Consider the following 20,841-nt stretch of genomic DNA (forward strand, 5'->3'; position numbering starts at 1 on the left):
GACTTGCCCAAGGTCACACAGTTATGTAATTATTAAGTGTCTGAGGTCAGATCTGAATTCAGGCACTCCTGATTCCAGAGCCGGTGTGCTCTATCCACTGCATCACCTTGCCACCCCTTTGCTCATTCTTCTAACCTAGGTTTTGACTATGAACTTTATGTTAATGGTGAGCTCTTTTGGGGGGAAAGGGGGGAGATGTCTGGCCTGAAATTATGTCCTTCTGTTCCTTTTGTAGGTCTGTTTGGAGAGCCTGCAAGTTTTCAGTGCTTCCAAGGTCTATTCATTCCCTTCCTGGTCTAAGTTATGCAAGTTGGATCTATTGGCTTGTATATAGTTAAACTATAGTAGACTGCTGCTAGTCTCAGTCAGCTTGCTAGAAAATACTACAGTTTCAAAGTGACTGAACTGCTGGCCTTCCTATGGTGCCCTAGTTATTCCACTACAGTATTATGTGCTGGACTAAAGATTAGAACTGGATTATTACTCTATTCCTTGGGCCAGAATTCTTGATAGAACTTGTTCATTACTCAGTAGTCAGCTACAGCCCCAGTCCCTTGTAACCTTTATTCTCTGTTGTGTTTCTGTGTCCTGGAACTGGGGTAATGGGCTACAGAGTTGCCAGATAGCACCTGTTTCTACTCCCAATGTTCTCTTGGATCTTTTTCTATTCCCTTGCTTCCTGCCCTAGTGTTTTGTCTTGACCCTCTTTCTCTCTCTAGGCTCTGAATGTTCCCTGTACCCATTGCTGCTATGTGTGCTCATGGCCAACCCCCAACCCAATGTCAACAGACTTCTTTGTCTATCTTCCTAGATTTCCCTTGGCCAGAAAATGTGAATTTTATGTTAATTTCATGTTTATGACTTTATTCTTGGCTTTTCTGATTAAATTGGTCTGATGCAGGTATGCTAGAAGAGTTAAAGCAAAAATGTTTCCTCTGACTCTGCTATCTTGACTTTGCCTCCTTCAACCACTGAATTCTGCTGGAACACATTTCCAGAACAAAAGACCACCTTCCCCCTGTCATTAATGAATCACTACAACAGTGTTGAGTGGAAACCTTTCCAAAAGCTTCCATGGCTCCCTCATGCCACTGGTATAAAATATAAACTCTTTGGGCATTTAAATTCTGTCACACTAAATAATGATCCAATTTGTTCAGAAAAACTGGTCTCCTGCCATCATCCCTCAACAGTACTTTCCTCATGATGCCTGGAATGAATCCCATTCTCACCTCCACCTCATGGAAGTGAAGCTCAAGAGTCATCTCCTAAGGTTCTTCCTGATCCTCTCCCAACACTTGTCCCACAAAATCCTGGGTATTTACTCTGTATATGGTAGCTGGGAATATAAACTACCAAAGAGCATAGAAGCATTTTAAGTTCCTAGAAAGAATCTAGAAAAGCTCTAGTACTACTTAAACTCACTGAACTATATCTCACACTGCTTTTCAGTACTCTCCTTGTCACTATCATTTTTCAGCTGGAGATTTTTGAAAATACTCAGTCTCATTATCCTCGGTACCAATACAATCTGCACTGCTTTTTATTCAAAAAAAATTCTCAGAAGGCTCAGAGCTGGCAAGAAAATGCTAATGCTAAACTATTAATTTAAAACCTAGACATATGAAAATTCTTTTGCCCTTGATACTTTTCTCATTTTTAGACTAGGAAAAATATGAACAAACTGGTATTAGATACATGTTAAAATATTACAATTATAAACTCTTGTATAGCTGATTAGAATGAATAGTAATTCTCAAAAGTACAACAGTTTTTTCTCTTCTAAAGCGTGACTTAAGTCTTCTTTCAAGGTTTAATTTTGGGGCGGCTACGTGGCGTAGTGGATAAAGCACCGGCCCTGGAGTCAGGAGTACCTAGGTTGAAATCTGGTCTCAGACACTTAATAATTACCTAGCTGTGTGGCCCTGGGCAAGCCACTTAACCCCGTTTGCTTTGCAAAAAACCTAAAAATAATAAAAATAAAATAAAATAAAGGAGAAAGGACCTGTTTGTACCAAAAAAAAATGTATACCAGCTATTTTTAAAAAAAGGTTTAATTTTTACTGTTCCTAATAAATACTTTTTATGATGAATATAGATTTAAAACATTAAGTGAAAATCTAATTAGAAAATATGTCTGAAACAATATTATGAAGTTTGTTAAACTTGGAAATTCAAGTCCATAAAGAGTTAACATGAATATTATGTAAGGTACTTAATGAGATACTTGGAAGTAAAAAGATTTTTAAAGTTTTTAAATAGCATTAATTTTTAATTAACATCCTTAAAAATTTTGAGCATGCACAATAAAAGGCAACTTTACCTGAGGTAATCTTGAGGAAACTTACCAATTGCATAAAATTGTTATGTTCCTGAGATAAAGAATTTGCCAATATGACAAAATTTGTCAAGTAATAATGAGCTTCCTCTTCTTTTTCTATTGCTTCTTCTACTTGCTGATGAAGGAGGTTTATTTGCTTTTGAGATTTCCTACAAAGGTTTATCAAATAATACATTTAAAAAAAACAGCTCACTAGTTTGGTGACAATAAAATAATTATAAGACATCAGATTCTTTAGAATTTAAATTATATTATTTTACAACATGAAGTTTTCATTAAATTTAAAAAGTGAAAACTCATTAGAATGTATTTTTAGATTAAATATATCATTGGTACAAAATAATTTCCTTAACATACCTAATAACTATTTGAGCAATAAATAGAATAATGAAACCCTTTTTTCCTTTAGATTTTTGATTAATAAATAAAGAGAAAGACAGAACTAGGAGAAACTTTAGGGATCATTTAATCCAGGCTCTTCATTTTACCTAGGAAGAAAGTAGGAAATGACTTGTCATACTTAACACACTTAAGCTGGTAGCAGAAATGAGACTATAATCCAAGTCTCCTGCTTCCTAATATATTTCTAGTATACCTCACACTAAAGATACTAGGCAAAATGAGCACAAAGGAAATATATAAACTATATTCATACAATAAATGAAACACTGAAGAACATGAAATAAAGATTACTTAAGACAAAAATCCCAAGAGATGTATCTTTTCTTCTTCAGTTGCCACAGGCAATGTATTTGACATATAGTAAAGTCTGTTTTCAAGCATCATTAGAAAATAAAGTATTCCAGTCTGCCAAATGACTTCTGGTTAAAAATTCATGACTCAGATGGTACCCTGGGGTCTTAAAGTACCTCAAGGTCATCATTATTAGTATCAATTATTGAACAGCAGACATTGAGAAATATTAAATTCTGGTTGTTATATCAACCAATCTTTACATACTTTTATTTGATGAAAGAATTATTCCAATTAACCTCTTTACACAACACTTATTAGCAAAACAAAATCAGAGGATAAAAAGAATTATAAATCTCCATCACAGCTTAAAAAAGCAAAATTTATAAACCTATTTAATTTCTCTGCCTTTTCCAATTCAGCTCCCAGAACCTTGTTTTCAGCTTCCAACTTGCTTTTGTCTAAAAGCAGGCTCTTGTTTTGTGCATGTAGTTCTGCCATCTTTTCAATCAAATTGTCAGATTCAGCATTATATTTCTCTTTTTCTTTCTGCAAATGGCTGGGAGAAAAAAAGGAAGAACTTATATTTACTATAATTACTGTTAAGACAGAATCACTGTGAGATAATCAATCAGCAATATAATCCTCCAATCCCTGGCATGGGTACTCTGTAAACCTCTGTGTGAGGGTCATTTTCACATAGGAGGCCACCACTCTCTCTTGGTTCTATTCTCTTTCTATCTATCTAAAAATTCTTTCTCTTTCCCTTGCTGGATCCTCATCCAGGTCAGGTCTCTAATAATAGGTATCTCATGGGATTTTGCACTGGACCCTCTTTTCTTCCCTCTCCATACTATTTCACTTGGTGATCTCATAAACCCATAGATTTAATTACAATATGAATGCTAATGATTCTCAACTCTATTCAGTTTAACTCTCTAATATCTAATCTTGTATTCCAACTTCCTTTCAGACATCTTGAACTGGATGTCCAATAGAAATTTTAATCTGAACTCCTTATTTTTCTCCCTAAACCCTCCCTCTCTTCTAACTTTTCTATTCAGGCCTATGCTATTTCTCATTCTAACATTGGATATCATTCATAAGCAATTTGCTGCTAAAGTCTATCAATTTCACCTTTGCAACATCTCTCAAATATGCCCCCTTCTCTCCTCTGATACTACTACCATCATGATGCAGGTCTCATTTCATCATGTGTGAACAATGTCTTGCAGGGTCAAGTTTCTCCCCTCTCCAATCTATCCTCTGTTCAGACACCAAAGTGATTTTCCTAATTTGAAGATGGGATCAATTCATATACCTTTTTCATTAAGCTCCAATGACTCCCTACCTATCATCTCCAGGATCAAACATAAAATCCTGTTTGGTGTTCAAAGCCCTTCTGAACCTACCCCCCCCACACACACACATTCACACACACCATTTCAATCTTCTTACACTTTATACTCCTTCATGTACTCTTCCAATCAATGATGCTGGTTTCCTACTAGCATCTCCTCATCTACAGAAACAATTTCCCAACTACTAACAAGCATTTCCCAAGTATTAATTCTAGTGACTTCTCTCTTTTGTTTTCTCTTCTTCCTATATAGACCTTTTTTTATGCAAAATTGTGCTTGTTGTCTCCCAGACTGTCTTTGGCCTCTCTTTTTATCTCCAATGTCTTAGTACATATTAGACGCTTAATAAATGTTTTTCTGACTAAAAACTCTGAGCATCATCTACATAGGAATGGTAAATGAATCCATGGGATCTGATGAAATCACCAACTGAAACAAGGATGGAGGATGAAGAGAGCCCAGGACAGAGCTTGAGAATACAACCACTGTTGGAGGCAAGATCTAAATGAAAATCCAGCATAGGAGACTGAGTAGGAGTCAATGGGGTAAAGGAAAATTGGGAAAAAACAGAATCATGAAAACCAAGACAGGATGGTATTAAGGAGAAGAAGGTGTGTAGACAGAACATGGAAGAATTCATTGTGAAAAATCATTAAGGGGGGGCGGCTAGGTGGGTAGAACAATGGCCCTGGAGTCAGGTGTACCTGAGTTCTAATCTAGCCTCAGACACTTAATATAATTACCTAGCTGTGTGGCCTTGGGCAAGCCACTTAACCCCACTGCCTTGCAAAAATCTAATTATATATATATACATATATATATACATATATATATATCATTAAGACTGGTAATTAAGAGATCATTAGGAACTCTGAATAGAAATTTTTGTTAGAAGCTAGAATGCAGAGAGTTAAGACAATGAGAGGGAAGGAAGTAGATTTTTAGATGGTTTAGGAGAAATCTAGAATGAAAGCAGGGACAGACAGGTCAAGAATTTTTAAGGATGAGGGAAATAAACATGAATATGCTTATAGGCAGTGGAGAAGCAGTCAGAAGATAGGAGAAGTTGAATTGAGAAGGTGGGGATGATAAAAGGAGTAATCTACCAAAGAAGACAGAATGGAATAGGATCACTTATGCACAAAGACGGATTTACTTTGGCAAGAAAGATCACATTTTCATTGAGACAATGATGAAACTGCATCAGAGAAAGAGGCAGCTCTTGATTAAATGTACTCAAAATTTTCTATGAGATTTGAAAAAAACAGAAAAATTGAGAAAATTCTTAGCTGAAAGGGTATAGAGAAGAGGAATCATGAGAAGTTTGAGGAAATAAAAGATTTGGAAAAGCTATCATGGTGATATTGAATCAACTGGGGAGATGTAAAAGGATTGCCTTGCCAAAATGAGGGCCTAGTCAAGGTTTTGTAATACAGTGGACTCAATCAGTTTTGTGATTTTTTTTTTGGATTCATTCATCAACATGTGAGTAGGAGGGATAGAGGTAGACAGTGGGACTAGCTACAGGTTGAGACTTGGTAGAAAAAGATTTTCAATAGAATAAGGGGTCAAGGAAATCAAGCAATATGGACAGGGTTGAGCTTGTTCATCAAGGGTCAAAGTGAGGAAAGGAGAGTGTAACTAGTACATAGGTAATAACAGGGGAGAGAGCTGAAGGGTAAAGGAAATGAAGGTTATGGTAAAGGTAAAGGATAAAGTAAATGTATAGATATATTGTTATGATATGAAATTTTATAAGAAGATAGATCTACTCTGAAAACCAGTATTCCTCAAGTGATACTATGTGGCTACAAAGCATGAAACATCAAAGTCCCAAGAACTATAGTTGCTAGTGCCCTAAGGGAATTAAGAGGTACATTCAGGTTGTAAGTGGCAGCCTACCAACAATGAAAAATTAAACATAATTAGTATAACAGATATTATCAAGGAAATATGTGATCAGAAGAGGTTGGTCAGTGATATAATATTGATGTAATGACAGGAGTCCAGAGGAAAGTTCCTGGTCTGTGTGCTGCACATAGAGAAGAAGGCAAAGATGGGTTATAATTTATATAGCTTGAAGTGCCTATAATATGAGAATACAGATTACTGAGGTACTGCAGTATTTCTCATTCTTATAGATATAGCTAATTTGAATTAGAAAACAATTCAATGTCTGGATTTAAAACTTGTCTTTTATTCTCTTTAGTATCAATTGTCAGAGAAGGAATGAATACTTAAGGAATTAAGATAAGCATGGAGGGGGCAGCTAGGTGGATGTAGTGGATAGAGCACTGGCCCTGGAGTCAGGAGTATCTGAGTTCAAATCCAACCTCAGACACTTAATAATTACCTAGCTGTGTGGCCTTGGCAACCCACTTAACCCCATTGCCTTGCAAAAAAAAAAAAACATAAAAAAAAGATAATGAACTGATACTGAATGATATAAGCAGAGCCAAGAAAACAACATACACAATGATGACAATATAAAAAGAGTATTTTTAAAAAATTCAAAAGTGAATGTTTCAAACTACAAAGACTAAGCATGGTTCAACACAAGAAATACGATCAATTTGCAGAGATATACAGCCATTTTTCTATCATGTATGGCTCTTCATGACCTGATTTGAGGTTTTCTTGGCAAAGATGAAGAAGTTTGTTATATTCTTCTCCAGTTCATTTTACAGATGAGGAAATTGAGGCAAACAGGATGAAGTGACTTATCTGAGACTACATTTGAACTCATATTGATGAGTCTTACTGATTTCAAGTTCAGCACTCTAACCAATGAAACACCTAGTTGATGTTTTGCAGAGGTGGGAGAGTCCAAAATATTTATTTATACATATCTATGCTGAATTTTTTAATCTTTTTCTTTAAAAAAATATGTTACATGGGATGATCTCTAGGAAGACGGGAGGAAGATGATCAAGGATACTGGGAGAAATTGGGGAAGCTAGGTGGCGCAGTGATAGAACACTGGGCAGGGAGTCAGGAGGACCTGAGTTCAAATTCGGTCTCAGACACATTACTCACTAGCTATGTAACCTTGGGCAAGTCACTTAACCTCTCTGCTCCATCCCCCCCCAAAGAGATGCAGAGAGCCTACCTTTTGAGTTCATTCACAACTGTATCATGAGCTTTTATCTCTATTTGGCTATCCAATTGTATTTTCAGGTTTTCACATTTAGAGCGTAAAATGTCCAGCTGCTCCTTGTTCTCTGCTAGTGTCTTTTCTTGGCTCTTTACTTTATTTTCCAGAAGCACTTGCTGTTTAATTAGTTTGGAAACTTCAAAAAAGCAAAGAAATGGATAAAATTTAATGCATTATATTTGATGCAAGAGAATCAGACCTTAGACTTTAGATCAACTAGTAACACTGACTCAGTCTCACATGAAGCTCCTTTTTTGTGCAAATTTATGAATAATGTATACTATTCAAAGCTGTTATATATGTGTGTGTATATATATATATATATATATATATATATATATATATATATATATATATATATATTCAACTGAATAGTTAATAAATATCCACTATATGCTGAATGGTCCACAAGTCAAATAACAAGGCACAGCCCATTTCTTCAAAGAACAGATATACCAAAAAAAAAAAAAAAAAAAAAATAAGGAAGGTATAAAATTGACATAAACAAGCAGATATGTATATATATATATATATATATATTTATATATCTATATCTATCTATCTATTTATCTATCTATCTATCTATCTATCTATCTATCTATCTATGCAAGCATGCAGGAATGCCAGGCTCATCCCTTTCCAGTCTCATTCTACCCTACTCTTCCAATTCCTAATAGTCATAAACTGCCCCTCCACCCAGTAGAAATTACTTTATATCTAATTACTTTTGTATTCAGATCCTAAGTACAGGTTGTTCCCTACCTCTCCACAAAAATACTATTTTGAGTAGTACTTGAGTAGGGATTTGGGTTTCTTTTTATTTTGTTGTTGTTAAAGGGTTTTTTTGGGGGGGAGAGGTGGGGGTTCTTTGTATCCCAACACCTAGTGCTTGACTCATAGTGGATGCTTAATAAATGTTCATTAGATTGAAATGCCTGCAATTCAGTCTGAGGTAGAACAAGAAAAGCAAAACATAAGTTCAATAGTTTGGCTTTATCTCCATTATAATTATTCTATCCATGCTGAATCTTGACTTTCTTTGATGTTTTCCAAAGAAGGACAAAAAAATTTTTGCTACCTCCAAACATTTATCATACTCTCCTAAAGTCTTCAGTTTCTTTGTCCAGGTTTTCATTATAATACAGAAATTTTATAGGTTCCTCTGGTGTTATCCATTTATATCTATATGCATTAGCAGAAGTGGATATTGGGAAGCTCTTTGTCACATCCTAGATACAGACCCTGGGAGGACAGTATATTGCTGGACAATATTTAATGATTTCAGTATTTCTCATTAGGAAGTCACTGTAATTCATTTCTTGTTCCTGGCATCAATTATATAACATGGTTATCACTTTGCTATTCTTATCTTCAGTTTTTCATGGGATAAACTATGAACGAATTACATAGGTTCTATCTACAAAGTTAGGAAAAAGCAGAATCTAGACTCTTCAGCATCATTCTTTATCATTCAATTCTTATTATTTATAACTCAGAGGTAACTGAGAAAGTACCACTTTTCCAATAAGTAGCAGTACCTTTCAAGTTCAACAATAGGAATCCCAAAGTCCAAGGAAGGTACAATAATGATCCTGTACAACTCACAGAATTGCAGCAATGTCACAATTATTCACAAGAAAACACTAGAAAAATCTTTCACCTTTTTGAATGTGTTGTTGATTACTCTTTTTGGCTTTGGCTTGCTGAATCTCAAGTTGCTGCATCAAAATTTTATTTTCTTCTAACACAAGCCGGGCCTGAGTTTGTAGCTGATGCCTGTAAAAATTTACAAGTAAAATATCTTAATTCCATTAGTCAAAAAATACAAAGTATCTAAGGTTTAAGACAGGTTTCAAACTGGGTCTCCTGAATGAGGTCCAAATCAGAACAAAATGTAACTTGGACATATTTAACAAAATAAAAATACTACAAAATGCAAATAATATTACATTTTAAAATTAAATCAATATGAAGCCCATAAGTATTCCTATGTAAAGATTAGTGGCTCCAGTTTTGTTTTATTTTTGTTTGGTACTACTGGTCTAAGAGATAGCAATGAATACATTCTGAGTAATGACTGAACATTTTTAATATAATTATGAATTTTTTAGTTAAACCCGGTTTAATTTATTTATTTAAGTGGCATTTGTCCCACACACTTCCTTAAAAATCACAAAACTAATACAGGTCAGAAGCAGGACTTGAACCCAGATCTCCCTTCCTTGATTACAGAGTCAATATTCTATATTCACAAAGCCAAAAATAATCACAAACAAGAAGACCATGTTCTAAGAAAAAGAGTTACTGCAAACAAGTTTTATAAGGCAGAAACATTTAATATATTTTAATAAACCAAAATATTTTTAAAAATTAGTTTGTAATCACAAACAAAAGATACAGACCCAAAAGGAGCTTTAATAATGAAATCCTAAATAAGTGGATCAAAGAACAATTTATTTTAAAAAAACAAAACATATAGAAGACAATTTTGAGACAATATATCAAAATTTCTGGAATGCAGGTAAAGGAGTCCTCAGGGGGAAAAATATCATATCCTTAAAAAACATGCATTAGGGGGCAGCTAGGTGGCACAGTGGATAGAGCACTGGCCTTGGAGTCAGGAGTAGCTGGGTTCAAATCTGACCTCAGACACTTAATAATTACCTAGCCCTGTGGCCTTGGGCAAGCCACTTAAACCCATTGCCTTGAAAAATCTAAAAACAAAAGAAAAAAACAAAAAACAAAAACACTATCAAAAGAGCCAGTATCTAAAACCAAAATCAAGCACCATATGCAATGGAGTTACACAGTGTTTTACAGTGAATACAGTAGTTTGGCAAGAATGCCCATTCTTTCCATTATTATTTGATATAATTCTGGAAATACTAGCAACAACAATAGTTCAAGAAAAAAAAGGATAAAGAAAAGTAAAAGGAGCTAAAACTATCCTCATCAGTTGACAAACTGATTTACTTAGAAAATTATTTGTGAATTACTGAAGATAGAGGCAGCTAGGTGGTGCAGTGGATAGAGCATCAGACCTAGGACTTGAGTTCAAATTATGCCTCGGACACTTAATAATTACCTAGCTGTGTGACAGTTCACTTAATCCCACTGTCTTGCCAAAAAAAAACCCAGTGAATATGGAAACTGAAACAATAGCTAAATCCTCAAAAATCATCACCATAGCTATATAACAATAACGAAGGACAAGAAGCAATAATAGAAATCCTATTCCAAAAACATTAAAAAACTGGGAATCTGGTAATCACAATCACAAGATACACAAAAGACACACACACATACACACACAAATGGATTCCAATACAAGGTTTTTCCTTAAAAAACCAAAGAACGGGGTGGCTAGGTGGCATAGTGGATAAAGTACCGGCCTTGGAGTCAGGAATACCTGGGTTCAAATCCGGTCTCAGACACTCAATAATTACCTAGCTGTGTGGCCTTGGGCAAGCCACTTAACCCCATTTGCCTTGCAAAAAATAAAACCTACAAAAAAACAAACAAAAAAACCCTAAAGAACAGTCTAAATAACTAAACAGGCCATGTCAATAAAAATAACAATAACTATGATTAAGACTTTTAATGCAATACCGAATTTCCAAAGTGACACTTTACTTAACTTAATAAAATAATAACAAAATTCATTGGGAAAAATGAAAGATCTAGATTATCAAGGGAAATGACAGAAATAAGGAAAAAGAAGCAATAGAACTTCAAGACTTCAGAGTATAAAGGAGTAATCATCAATACCATCTGGTATTAGTTAAAGAACAGAGAGATCAATGGAACAAACTAGACAAAGAGAGACACAAAATACAACTCAATAACCCAGGGTATGATAAAGGTGGAAAGCAAAAAATTCTCAAAAGAAGAACTGCAAAGTGTTCACATCCACAAGAAGGAATCCTCAAAAGAAAACAACTCTAAAAACACCAAAAAATGGCAACAATCAACATTGGAGCTCTGAAATATAACAACCATTTTTGAAAGCAATTGAGAATGATGCAAATATTATAACTAAACTGCCCATTATCTTTTGAACAAAAGATTCCATTCCGGAGATTATGCTACAAGGAAACCATCAATAAGAAAGAGCTTCCCAGACAGTCCAAAATATTTATAGAAACATTTTGTAAGCTAAAGTACAGGAAACAAGATAGATGCCAATCAATTGGGGAATGGCTAAAAAAGTGTAGAATGTGAATATAATATTATTGTGCTGAAATAAATGATGTATGTCATGTACAAAAATATTTATGGCAGTTCATTTTGTAGTGGCAATCAATTGGGGAATGGCTGAACAAACTGTGGTATAGGAATGTGATGGAACAATATTGTTCTATTAGAAATCATGAGGGATGGGACTTCAGAATAGCCTGGAAAGACATGATCTATTGCTGAGTAAAGTGAGAACCAGAGCATTATACAGGCTAACAGCAACATTGTAGGCTGTTATGCTGATCAACCATGATGGATTTAGTTACTCTTAGCAGTTCATTGATCAAGAACAATTCTAAAAGATTTGTGATGGAAAATGTCATCCACATACAGAGGAAAAACTATGAATTCTGAATGTCAACCAAAGCATACTACTTTTCACTTTTTAAAATTTCTTTTATTTTTTTTCTTTTTCTCGTTTTTTTTCTCTTTAGTTTTGATTCTTCTTTCACAAACATAATATAGAAATATGTAAACATGATTATATATATATATATATATATATATATATATATATATATATATATATATATATCTTATACCAGATTATTTATTGTCATGGAAAAGGAAGGGAAGGAAATAAAAAATGTGGAATTCAAAAACTTATAAAAAGATGTTGAAAATTATTTTTGCATGTAATTAAAAAATAACATTTAAAAAAAAGAAACGGTATGTGTGATGAAAACAGAGAATCATGGAAAGATTTATATGTGCTAATGCAAAGTGAAACGAGCAGAGCCAAGAAAACAATACAGTAACTATAACAATGTAAATATAACAACATACCAAAAAAACTCAAAAGTAAATGTGGTAAAATTATAATGATCAAGTGGGGTATGAATAAAGAGATATAAGAAACTACCTCCAATCTATCCCTTTGTAGAATGGGGAAGTCCACAGATGTTGCACACTACATATCATTTTTGGACTTTTTCAATGTACCAATAAGTTGAGCTGACCTTTTTTCCTATCCCTAAAAAATAGTATTTGCTAAATAGGTTGATTCTACTGGAATGATTTTATAGTGATATGGGGAAAAAAGAAAATTATCAACAAAAACTCATTAAAAAATAGTTATCCTGATGCTGAGAGAGATGAGCAGAACCGGAAAAACATTGTATACCCTAACAGCAACATAGGGGTGATGATCAACCTTGATGCACTTGCTCATTCCATCAATGCAACAATCAAGGACAATTTTGGGCTATCTGCGATGGAAAATACCATCTGTATCCAGAGAAAGAAATGTGGAGTTTGAACAAAGACCTTCAATTTAGGGGAAAAAAACTGATTTTATTGTCTGATCTTGCTATCTCTTATACTTTATTTTTCTTCCTTAAGGATATTATTTCTCTCTCACCACATTCAACTTAGATCAGTGTATACCATGGGAAAACAGACTGCCTTCTGTGGAGGATGGGGGGAGAGAAGCAGGAATAGGGGGAAAAATTGTGAAACTCAAAACAAATAAAATCTTTCTTTTAAGAAAAATAAAGTTACCAAGATTCTAAAAAAGTAACACTACTTGCCATTCCTTACTGGTGAGAGAACTATTTTCATTCAGCTCTTGATGAAGTGTTTCATTCTCTTTTATCACCTCTTCTACTCGTAGTTTGAACATTTTCATTTCTTCCTGAAATGAAATAATATAAATTTGTTATAAAAACTGAAATGTACAGATAGTTATTGCCTTTACCTTAGAATTGTCATTTTGAGTAAAATCAATTAAATCTTAGCTATATTAGCTAAGACTTATGGAACCAACTACAGTAAGGAATCAAAATAAATCAGTTATAAGAGAACTCCCTCTTCTCCTCAACACTAGAAAACAAAAAAGAGAAAACCAGAAATTCCTGTTATACTCTTCCAGAGTAGGGAGAGGAATTTTTATACTGGGAAATTCATTTAAGCCAATGGTCTCTGAAGTCACTTCTATACCATATCTTGAAACCCAAACAGTATGTGAACTATCTAGGAGTGTGGGAAGATAGAATGCATCTACCCTTACCTCCAAACTGTACATCCAACTCTAGGCTTATCTCCCAAAGAGCTAGTACAGTACCCCTTTAAGCACTTACATCCTACTTCCTCTTAGCTTCCTGGGACTGCCCAGGGGATGATGGGGCCCTTGAGGCAATTATAACCTACCTTGACCCAGATACCAGCAGAAGCCATGGCATAAAATATTCTGCTGGCCCCTTCCCCACAGAAGCCTACCTATAGTGCCAGGCACTGTGTTAAGCACTTTACAACTATTTCATTTGATCCTCAAAATCACCTTGGGAGCTGTGTGCTATTATGATTCTTATTTTATAGCTGAGAAAACTGAAGCAAACAGAAGTTAAGTGACTTGCCTAGGAACACACAGCTAGGAGATGTCTGAATCCAAATCTGAACTCAGATCTTCCTGACTCCAGGAAGTACAAGCATTTCCTAGCACTGTACCACTTGGCTGGCTTCTGGGTAAAGCACCCCTAAAGTCGTCCCTGTTCACATTGTGAGTTGCGTTGATCAACCTTGATGGATGCAGCTCCTCTCAGCAGTTAAGAGACCTAGGACAACCCTGGGAGACCTGTTATGGACAATGCTATCCACATTCAGAGGATGAAAAACAAAACAAAAAAAACTCTACTGAATCTGAATGAACACTGTTCATTTTTTAAAAATTTCAGGGGTGACTAGGTGGCGCAGTGGATAAAGCACCAGCCCTGGAGTCAGGAGTACCTGGGTTCAAATCCGGTCTCTGACACTTAATAATTACCTAGCTGTGTGACCTTGGGCAAGCCACTTAACCCCATTTGCCTTGCAAAAACCTAAAAAAAAAAAAAATACCATTTTTAAAAAATTTCCTCTTATGTTTTTCTTTCTATCTCATGGGTTTCTTTCTTTTCCCTTAGTCCTAATTCCTCATTTATAAAAATGATTAATTTAGGGGCATCTAGATGGTGCAGTGGATAGAGCACTGGCCCTGGAGTCAGGAGTACCTGGGTTCAAATCTGGCCTCAGACACTTCATAATGACCTAGCTGTGTGGCCTTGGGCAAGTCACTTAACCCCATTGCCTTGCAAAAAAAAATGATTTGTAAATATGTTAAACATAAATGTGTACGTACAATGTTCACCAAATTGTTTGCAGCTGAGGGAACAGCGGTGGGGAAGGGAGGGTGAAAGGAAATTATATAACTTATAAATATGCATATACATGTGGATGACTGTTGAAAACTTTTATAACATGTAACTGGAAAAATAAAGTATCAATTGTGGGGGAAAAAAGTCTGCTCTGTTCTCTTACCCTGCTATATAATGTAAGCAGCAAGGCAAGGAAGCACCTTCAAGTTCTCAGGAGCAGTAATCCCCCAGAATAAGTTCTCCCTCTCACCAAATAGTTGTCTTCACTTCCCACTTCCTGCTAAGTTCACCATCATTCTTCCAGTCACACAAGTAAACAATTTAGGCATTATTGTAGACTCTCATTCCACATATTTGATCAGCTTTGTTATTTCTAACTGTACAATATTTCTTACATCTCTTTTCACTCATTAATCTTTATCAACTTTCACTTGATTACAATACCTTCCTTGAGGTTTAGCAATTTTGTGATTTTCAAAGAACAAGATTTAATTTTAGTTATCATTTCTATAGTCATTTGGATTTAATTTAGCCATTTCTGTAATTTTCAATATCCTCTGTGTACCTATTTTGAGGTTATTTGTTGGCTTTCCAATTTTTTAGAATGCATATTCAATTTATTATCCATCCCTTTTTCTATTTTGGTAAAAGGTATGTTTTTAGGGGTATAATTTTTCCCCTATAGGCTGGTTTAGCTATATCCCAGAAATTTCAATTATTTCATCATTACCTATCCCAGAAATTTCAATTATTTCATCATTACCACTTTCTTTCACATAAATCTTAATTGTTTTTATGATGTTTTGGGGCAATTGTTTTAAGATTTTAATGTTAAATCTCCATTTGAGTCTTTGGTTCAAGCTTTGAGTCTTTGGGTCATCATTACTATTTTTTACTGCATTATCATATTTAAAATATGTGTTTTAGGGGGTGACTAGGTGGCACAGTGGATAAAGCACCAGCCCTGGAGTCAGGAGTACCTGGGTTCAAATCCGGTCTGAGACACTTAATAATTACCTAGCTGTGTGGCCTTGGGCAAGCCATTTAACCCCATTTGCCTTGCAAAAACCTAAAAAAATACAAAAAACAAAAAAAATGTTTTATCATTTCTGCCTTTTTAAAGATGTTTACAATATCTCTGTGCCCTTATGCATGATCAATTTCTGTAAAAAAATGAAGTTGAAAAAATATGCATTTTTTTTGGTCTTCAAGAAGGCAATACATAAAAGGAAACTGACTAGAAAAGAGAAATCATAATGAAAGTTTGTAGTAATGAAGGTAGTCTATAAGTAATGAAGTCTATAAGTAATGAAGGTAGTCTATAAGAAAATCAAATTTCACCTAGCTGCCAACACCCAGGCTCCCTCAAGTGTTGATCATACCACTAACATGAGGCATGAGTTCCTTCCTCTCTTTCCCAATAAGATCTTGATACAAATTTCTTTAACCTACCATTTGCATTTTTCTAAACCATTTTAGTTAAATTTTGAGGCCCTATCCTTGTAGTAAAGGTCTGTGGGTTTATTTACCTTCAGTTATGAGGTTAATTAGCCTTCACAATGTTTTATACCTATTTTGATCAAATTATTTATTTTCTAACTAATACAAAATAATTTTGAAGATTAGTGCTATACAGTCTATTTTAAGATCTAATACTGGTACTTATCCTTTTCAATTTTTTTTAAAAAGTTATTTATTTATTTTGAATTTTACAATTTTCCCCCCAATCTTGCCTTCCTCCCCCCAACCCCCACAGAAGACAGTCTGTTAGTCTTTACATTGCTTCCATGGTATACACTGATCTATGTTGAATGTCATGAGAGAGAAATCATATCCTTAAGGAAGAAAAATAAAGTATAAGAGATAGCAAATTATATAATAAGATTTTTTTTTAAATTAAAGGTAATAGGGGTGGCTAGGTAGCGTAGTAGATAAAGCACCGGCCCTGGAGTCAGGAGTACCTGGGTTCAAATCCGGTCTCAGACGCTTAATAATTACCTAGCTGTGTGGCCTTGGGCAAGCCACTTAACCCCATTTGCCTTGCTCTGGATATAGATGGTATTCTCCATTACAGATACCCCAAAATTGTGCCTGATTGTTGTACTGATGGAATGAGCAAGTCCATTAAGGTTGATCATCACCCCCCCCCATGTTGCTGTTAGGGTGTACAATGATTTTCCGGTTCTGCTCATTTTGCTCAGCATCAGTTCATGCAAATCCTTCCAGGCTTCCCTGAATTCCCATCCCTCCTGGTTTCCAATAGAACAATAGTGTTCCATCACATACATATATCCCATTTTATTAAACCATTCCCCAATTGATGGACATCCCCTCGATTTCTAATTCTTTGCCACCACAAACAGAGCTACTATGAATAGTTTTGTACAAGCAATGCTTTTACCCTTGTTTTATGATCTCTTCAGGGTATAGACCCAGTAGTGGTATAGCTGGATCAAAGGGTATGCACAAAAAATATATATATTCTTTAGCAATCAGAGTTGTGGCTTGTCCAAGGTCAAATATCTAGTAAGTGTCAAGTGTCTAGGGTCACATTTTAACTAAGGTCCTCCTGAACCTAGGGCTGGTGCTCTTATCCACTTCATCATCTCACATCCTGAGTCATCTCCACTCATCCTGATCCATATCTGGCCACTGAATCGATAGCTCTGGAAGAAAAAGTGAGTCTAGTGACTTAGCACAGCACCCCCTCACTCAAATCCAATTCATGTGTTTGTCATGATATCACCTCCCTGATGTTGTGGTCTTCTTTAAGAACAAAGGTCAAACATCATCATAAATCATTGTTTCAGTAGTCTGATTTATTTATTTTTTAGCAAGGCAAATGGGGTTAAGTGGCTTGCCCAAGGCCACACAGCTAGGTAATTATTAAGCGTCTGAGACCGGATTTGAACCCAGGTACTCCTGACTCCAGGGCCGGTGCTTTATCCACTACGTCACCTAGGCGCCCCCAGTAGTCTGATTTAAATAACATCATAAATCTTTTAGTTCTTTTTTATTCAAGAATTTATTCAATTGTATATTTTCTTCTCTTTCTTTAGATTCGTCAAAAACAGAAAGGCACATTAAAATCTCCTATTATTATTATTATCTTCATGTCAAAGTTTTCTTGTAACATGGTTCATTTTCCATTGGTGAATTTAGCTGTTAAGTCACGAGGATATATGTTGAATAATGAAATTGGTTTGTTACCTATGGTTCCAGCATTATGCAATTTCTTTATCTCCATACTATGAAGTTTTGTTTTTGCTTTTTCTAATCACATAATTCCATGTCCAGCTTTTTTTTTAATTCACTTAATGCATAATAGGCTTTTGTTCTAGCCTCTTTATTCTATAAATGTCTTTATTTACTATGCTTCTTATTTTGTACTATCTTCCCAATCTGTCAATCTCTTGTTTTATTGAGTTATTTAATCAATTTATATTTAAAATAATGAGTTAGGACTTCTGGCCAAGATGGTGGAGAGAAGATAGGCACTGCATTAAGCGCTCCCTGTGTCCCCTCAAAAATAACATGAAAGAAATCGCCACAGAAACCAGATCAAAAAAACCCAGAAAAAGAAGCTAGGAGGGTGGTGGAGTCGGGCCTCCCGGAGAGCGCCTTCTGGCGGGCCCTGCACATGCAGAAGCTGAAGGCCAGGGAGGTCTCAGAGGAGGACGTCCTGCGCTGTATGCAGAAGCAGTCGGAGTGCCCTGGAGCCGCTGCCTCTGAACAGGCTGTCTCTGCGTCCGCTGCCGGCGGCCCCTCGGGGACTCGATGAGCTGGAAGGGCACCAACCTGGGCGGCAACTGCTTCTTCCTGAACGCAGTCTCACCTAATGTTTATGTGGATAAGGAACAGAAGCTATCCACTAGGAAAAAATGAATATGGCTGCATGATTGAGACTTTGAGTTGTAATGGATGTTCACTGAATGTTGGCCAGATAGACAGATGTACCCCCAGACATCTTGATTATAAGCCAGACTTGTTTTGCTTCGATGTTTCATCAGTTGATGGGTACATTGTAGGTTCTGCTGAAAATGCTGTGTCTGAAGCAGAAGAGCCTGTAACTCTTGATAGACAAGATGTAATGGAAAACATTTTAAAGAAGCTGCAAGTTATCATGCATGGATTGGAACTAAGGGTGTCCCTGGTTGAATCACTTGTTTCAGGTCTTTCTGACACAACATGAAAGAAATTTCACTTTTTTAAAAATATTACTTTTCCCCGCTTGTATGTATTGTTATTTGTTGGTGTACCATTTTAGCAGGACTTATGTACTCAAAGGTAATTTTATCCCCAAGTTAAAATATTTGAGTGAAAAGAGCTTAATCAGTTTTATAACTATTGGTGTTATTTTATAACTGTTAATTATGGGATAAAAGTTTTTCTCACTTACAGTGCTAAAATTATGTTTATAAAATATCACTTCCAGAAACCTCTAAAGTGTGGAATTTAAGAGTTTATTATGAATTCCTCAACTCTCTTTTCTCTCTTGTATCATTTTTATATTCCCTGATCTCAACTTCTTTACACTTTTTTGTTGTCTGTTCATCTTAACAGTTGACAGCTTGTTGGGTGGTGGTGGTGGGGAAGAATGTTATACAAATATCAGGTTTGGCTTTTATCATGAACAAATAAATTCCTTCTGACAAAAAAAAAAGAAGCTAGGAGAAGAACACCTACCAACAAGGATTGGGAGAGGGCTTCAATCATTCTAGAGAAAGCAACCAATACCTCCTACTGGATGGCCCTTGGAATTACTAAGCCAAGTGAACAAAGCCTCTAGGATCTTCAAAAGCAAACCTCTGAGAGCCAGCCCCACCCCCACCCCCAACACAAGATCCTAGAAAAATGAAGAAAAACCAGTGAAAAGGGGGATCCATGGAGAAATACTTAGGAAGACCAGATTCTAACCCAGAGAGATCTAGCACTTCTGAGAATATGAATTGGTCTTCAGCACAGAAAGACTTCCTTGAAGAAATCAGAAAGGAGTTTAAAAATCAATTGGAAAAGTTGAGGAAAGAAACTCAATAGAAAATTAACACACTGCAAGCTAAAATTAACATCTCACAACAAGGAAACAAAGCATAGGAAAATACCAATTGGACAAATACAAAAAGAAAATAATTCTCTCAAATCATCAATTGGGCAAGTGGAAAACGCATTTAAAAATAGAATTGACTGACTGGAAAAGGAGTTGAAGAAAATTTTTCTCTAAAAAAAAAAAAGAACGGGGGCAGCTAGGTGGTGCAGTGGATAAAGCACCGGCCCTGGAGTCAGTAGTACCTGGGTTCAAATCCGGTCTCAGACACTTAATAATTACCTAGCTGTGTGGCCTTGGGCAAGCCACTTAACCCCATTTGCCTTGCAAAAAACCTAAAAAAAAAAACCAAACATAAAAAAATAAAATAATCTGTGAAAATTAATGACTTCATGAGACAACAAAATTCTATCAAACAAAACCAAAAGATCAAAAAAATAGAAGAAAATGAAAAATACCTCATCAGCAAAACCACTGAACTCAAGAACTGATTGAGAAGGGAAAGAATTATAGGACTTCCTGAAAACATTGAAGAGAAAAAAAACCTGGACTTAATATTACAGGATTTAGTGATGGAAAACTTCCCTGATATCATGGAACTAGAGGGCAAAATATTTATTGAAAGATTACATTGATCCCCTCTGGAAAGAGATTCTAAAATGAAAACACCAAGGAATATTGTGGCCAAATTCCAGAACTACCAGATAAAAGAGAAAATCCTGTAAGCAACCTGAAAGAAACAATTTAAATACCAAGGAGTCACAGGTAAGGATTATGCAGGACCTGACTGCATCAAAATTTAGGGATTGAAGAGCCTGGAATGAGATATTCCAAAGAGCAAGGGAACTTGGAATGAAATCAAGAATCCATTATCTGGCAAAGTT

At 35.5% G+C, this 20,841-nt stretch overlaps 1 protein-coding gene and 1 pseudogene across 4 annotated transcripts in view; one reads left to right on the plus strand and one right to left on the minus strand.

Annotated features, from left to right (window-relative positions):
- The window catches only part of CEP89 (centrosomal protein 89), a 138,417-nt gene that overhangs the window by 58,729 nt on the left and 58,847 nt on the right, over nt 1-20,841 (minus strand). For all 4 annotated transcript variants that reach the window (XM_074211479.1, XM_074211478.1, XM_074211477.1 and 1 more), the window contains 5 exons: nt 13,315-13,418; nt 9,210-9,325; nt 7,505-7,685; nt 3,426-3,593; nt 2,349-2,490 (listed from right to left, as the gene is read on the minus strand). In XM_074211479.1, coding sequence (XP_074067580.1) covers nt 2,349-2,490; nt 3,426-3,593; nt 7,505-7,685; nt 9,210-9,325; nt 13,315-13,418 — 711 coding nt within the window. The remainder of the gene's footprint in view (nt 1-2,348; nt 2,491-3,425; nt 3,594-7,504; nt 7,686-9,209; nt 9,326-13,314; nt 13,419-20,841) is intronic.
- On the plus strand, nt 14,899-19,107 carry LOC141505862 (protein Mis18-alpha pseudogene; annotated as a pseudogene).

Source organism: Macrotis lagotis, chromosome 1, assembly GCF_037893015.1.
Source record: "Macrotis lagotis isolate mMagLag1 chromosome 1, bilby.v1.9.chrom.fasta, whole genome shotgun sequence".
NCBI classification, from domain to species: Eukaryota; Metazoa; Chordata; class Mammalia; order Peramelemorphia; family Peramelidae; genus Macrotis; species Macrotis lagotis.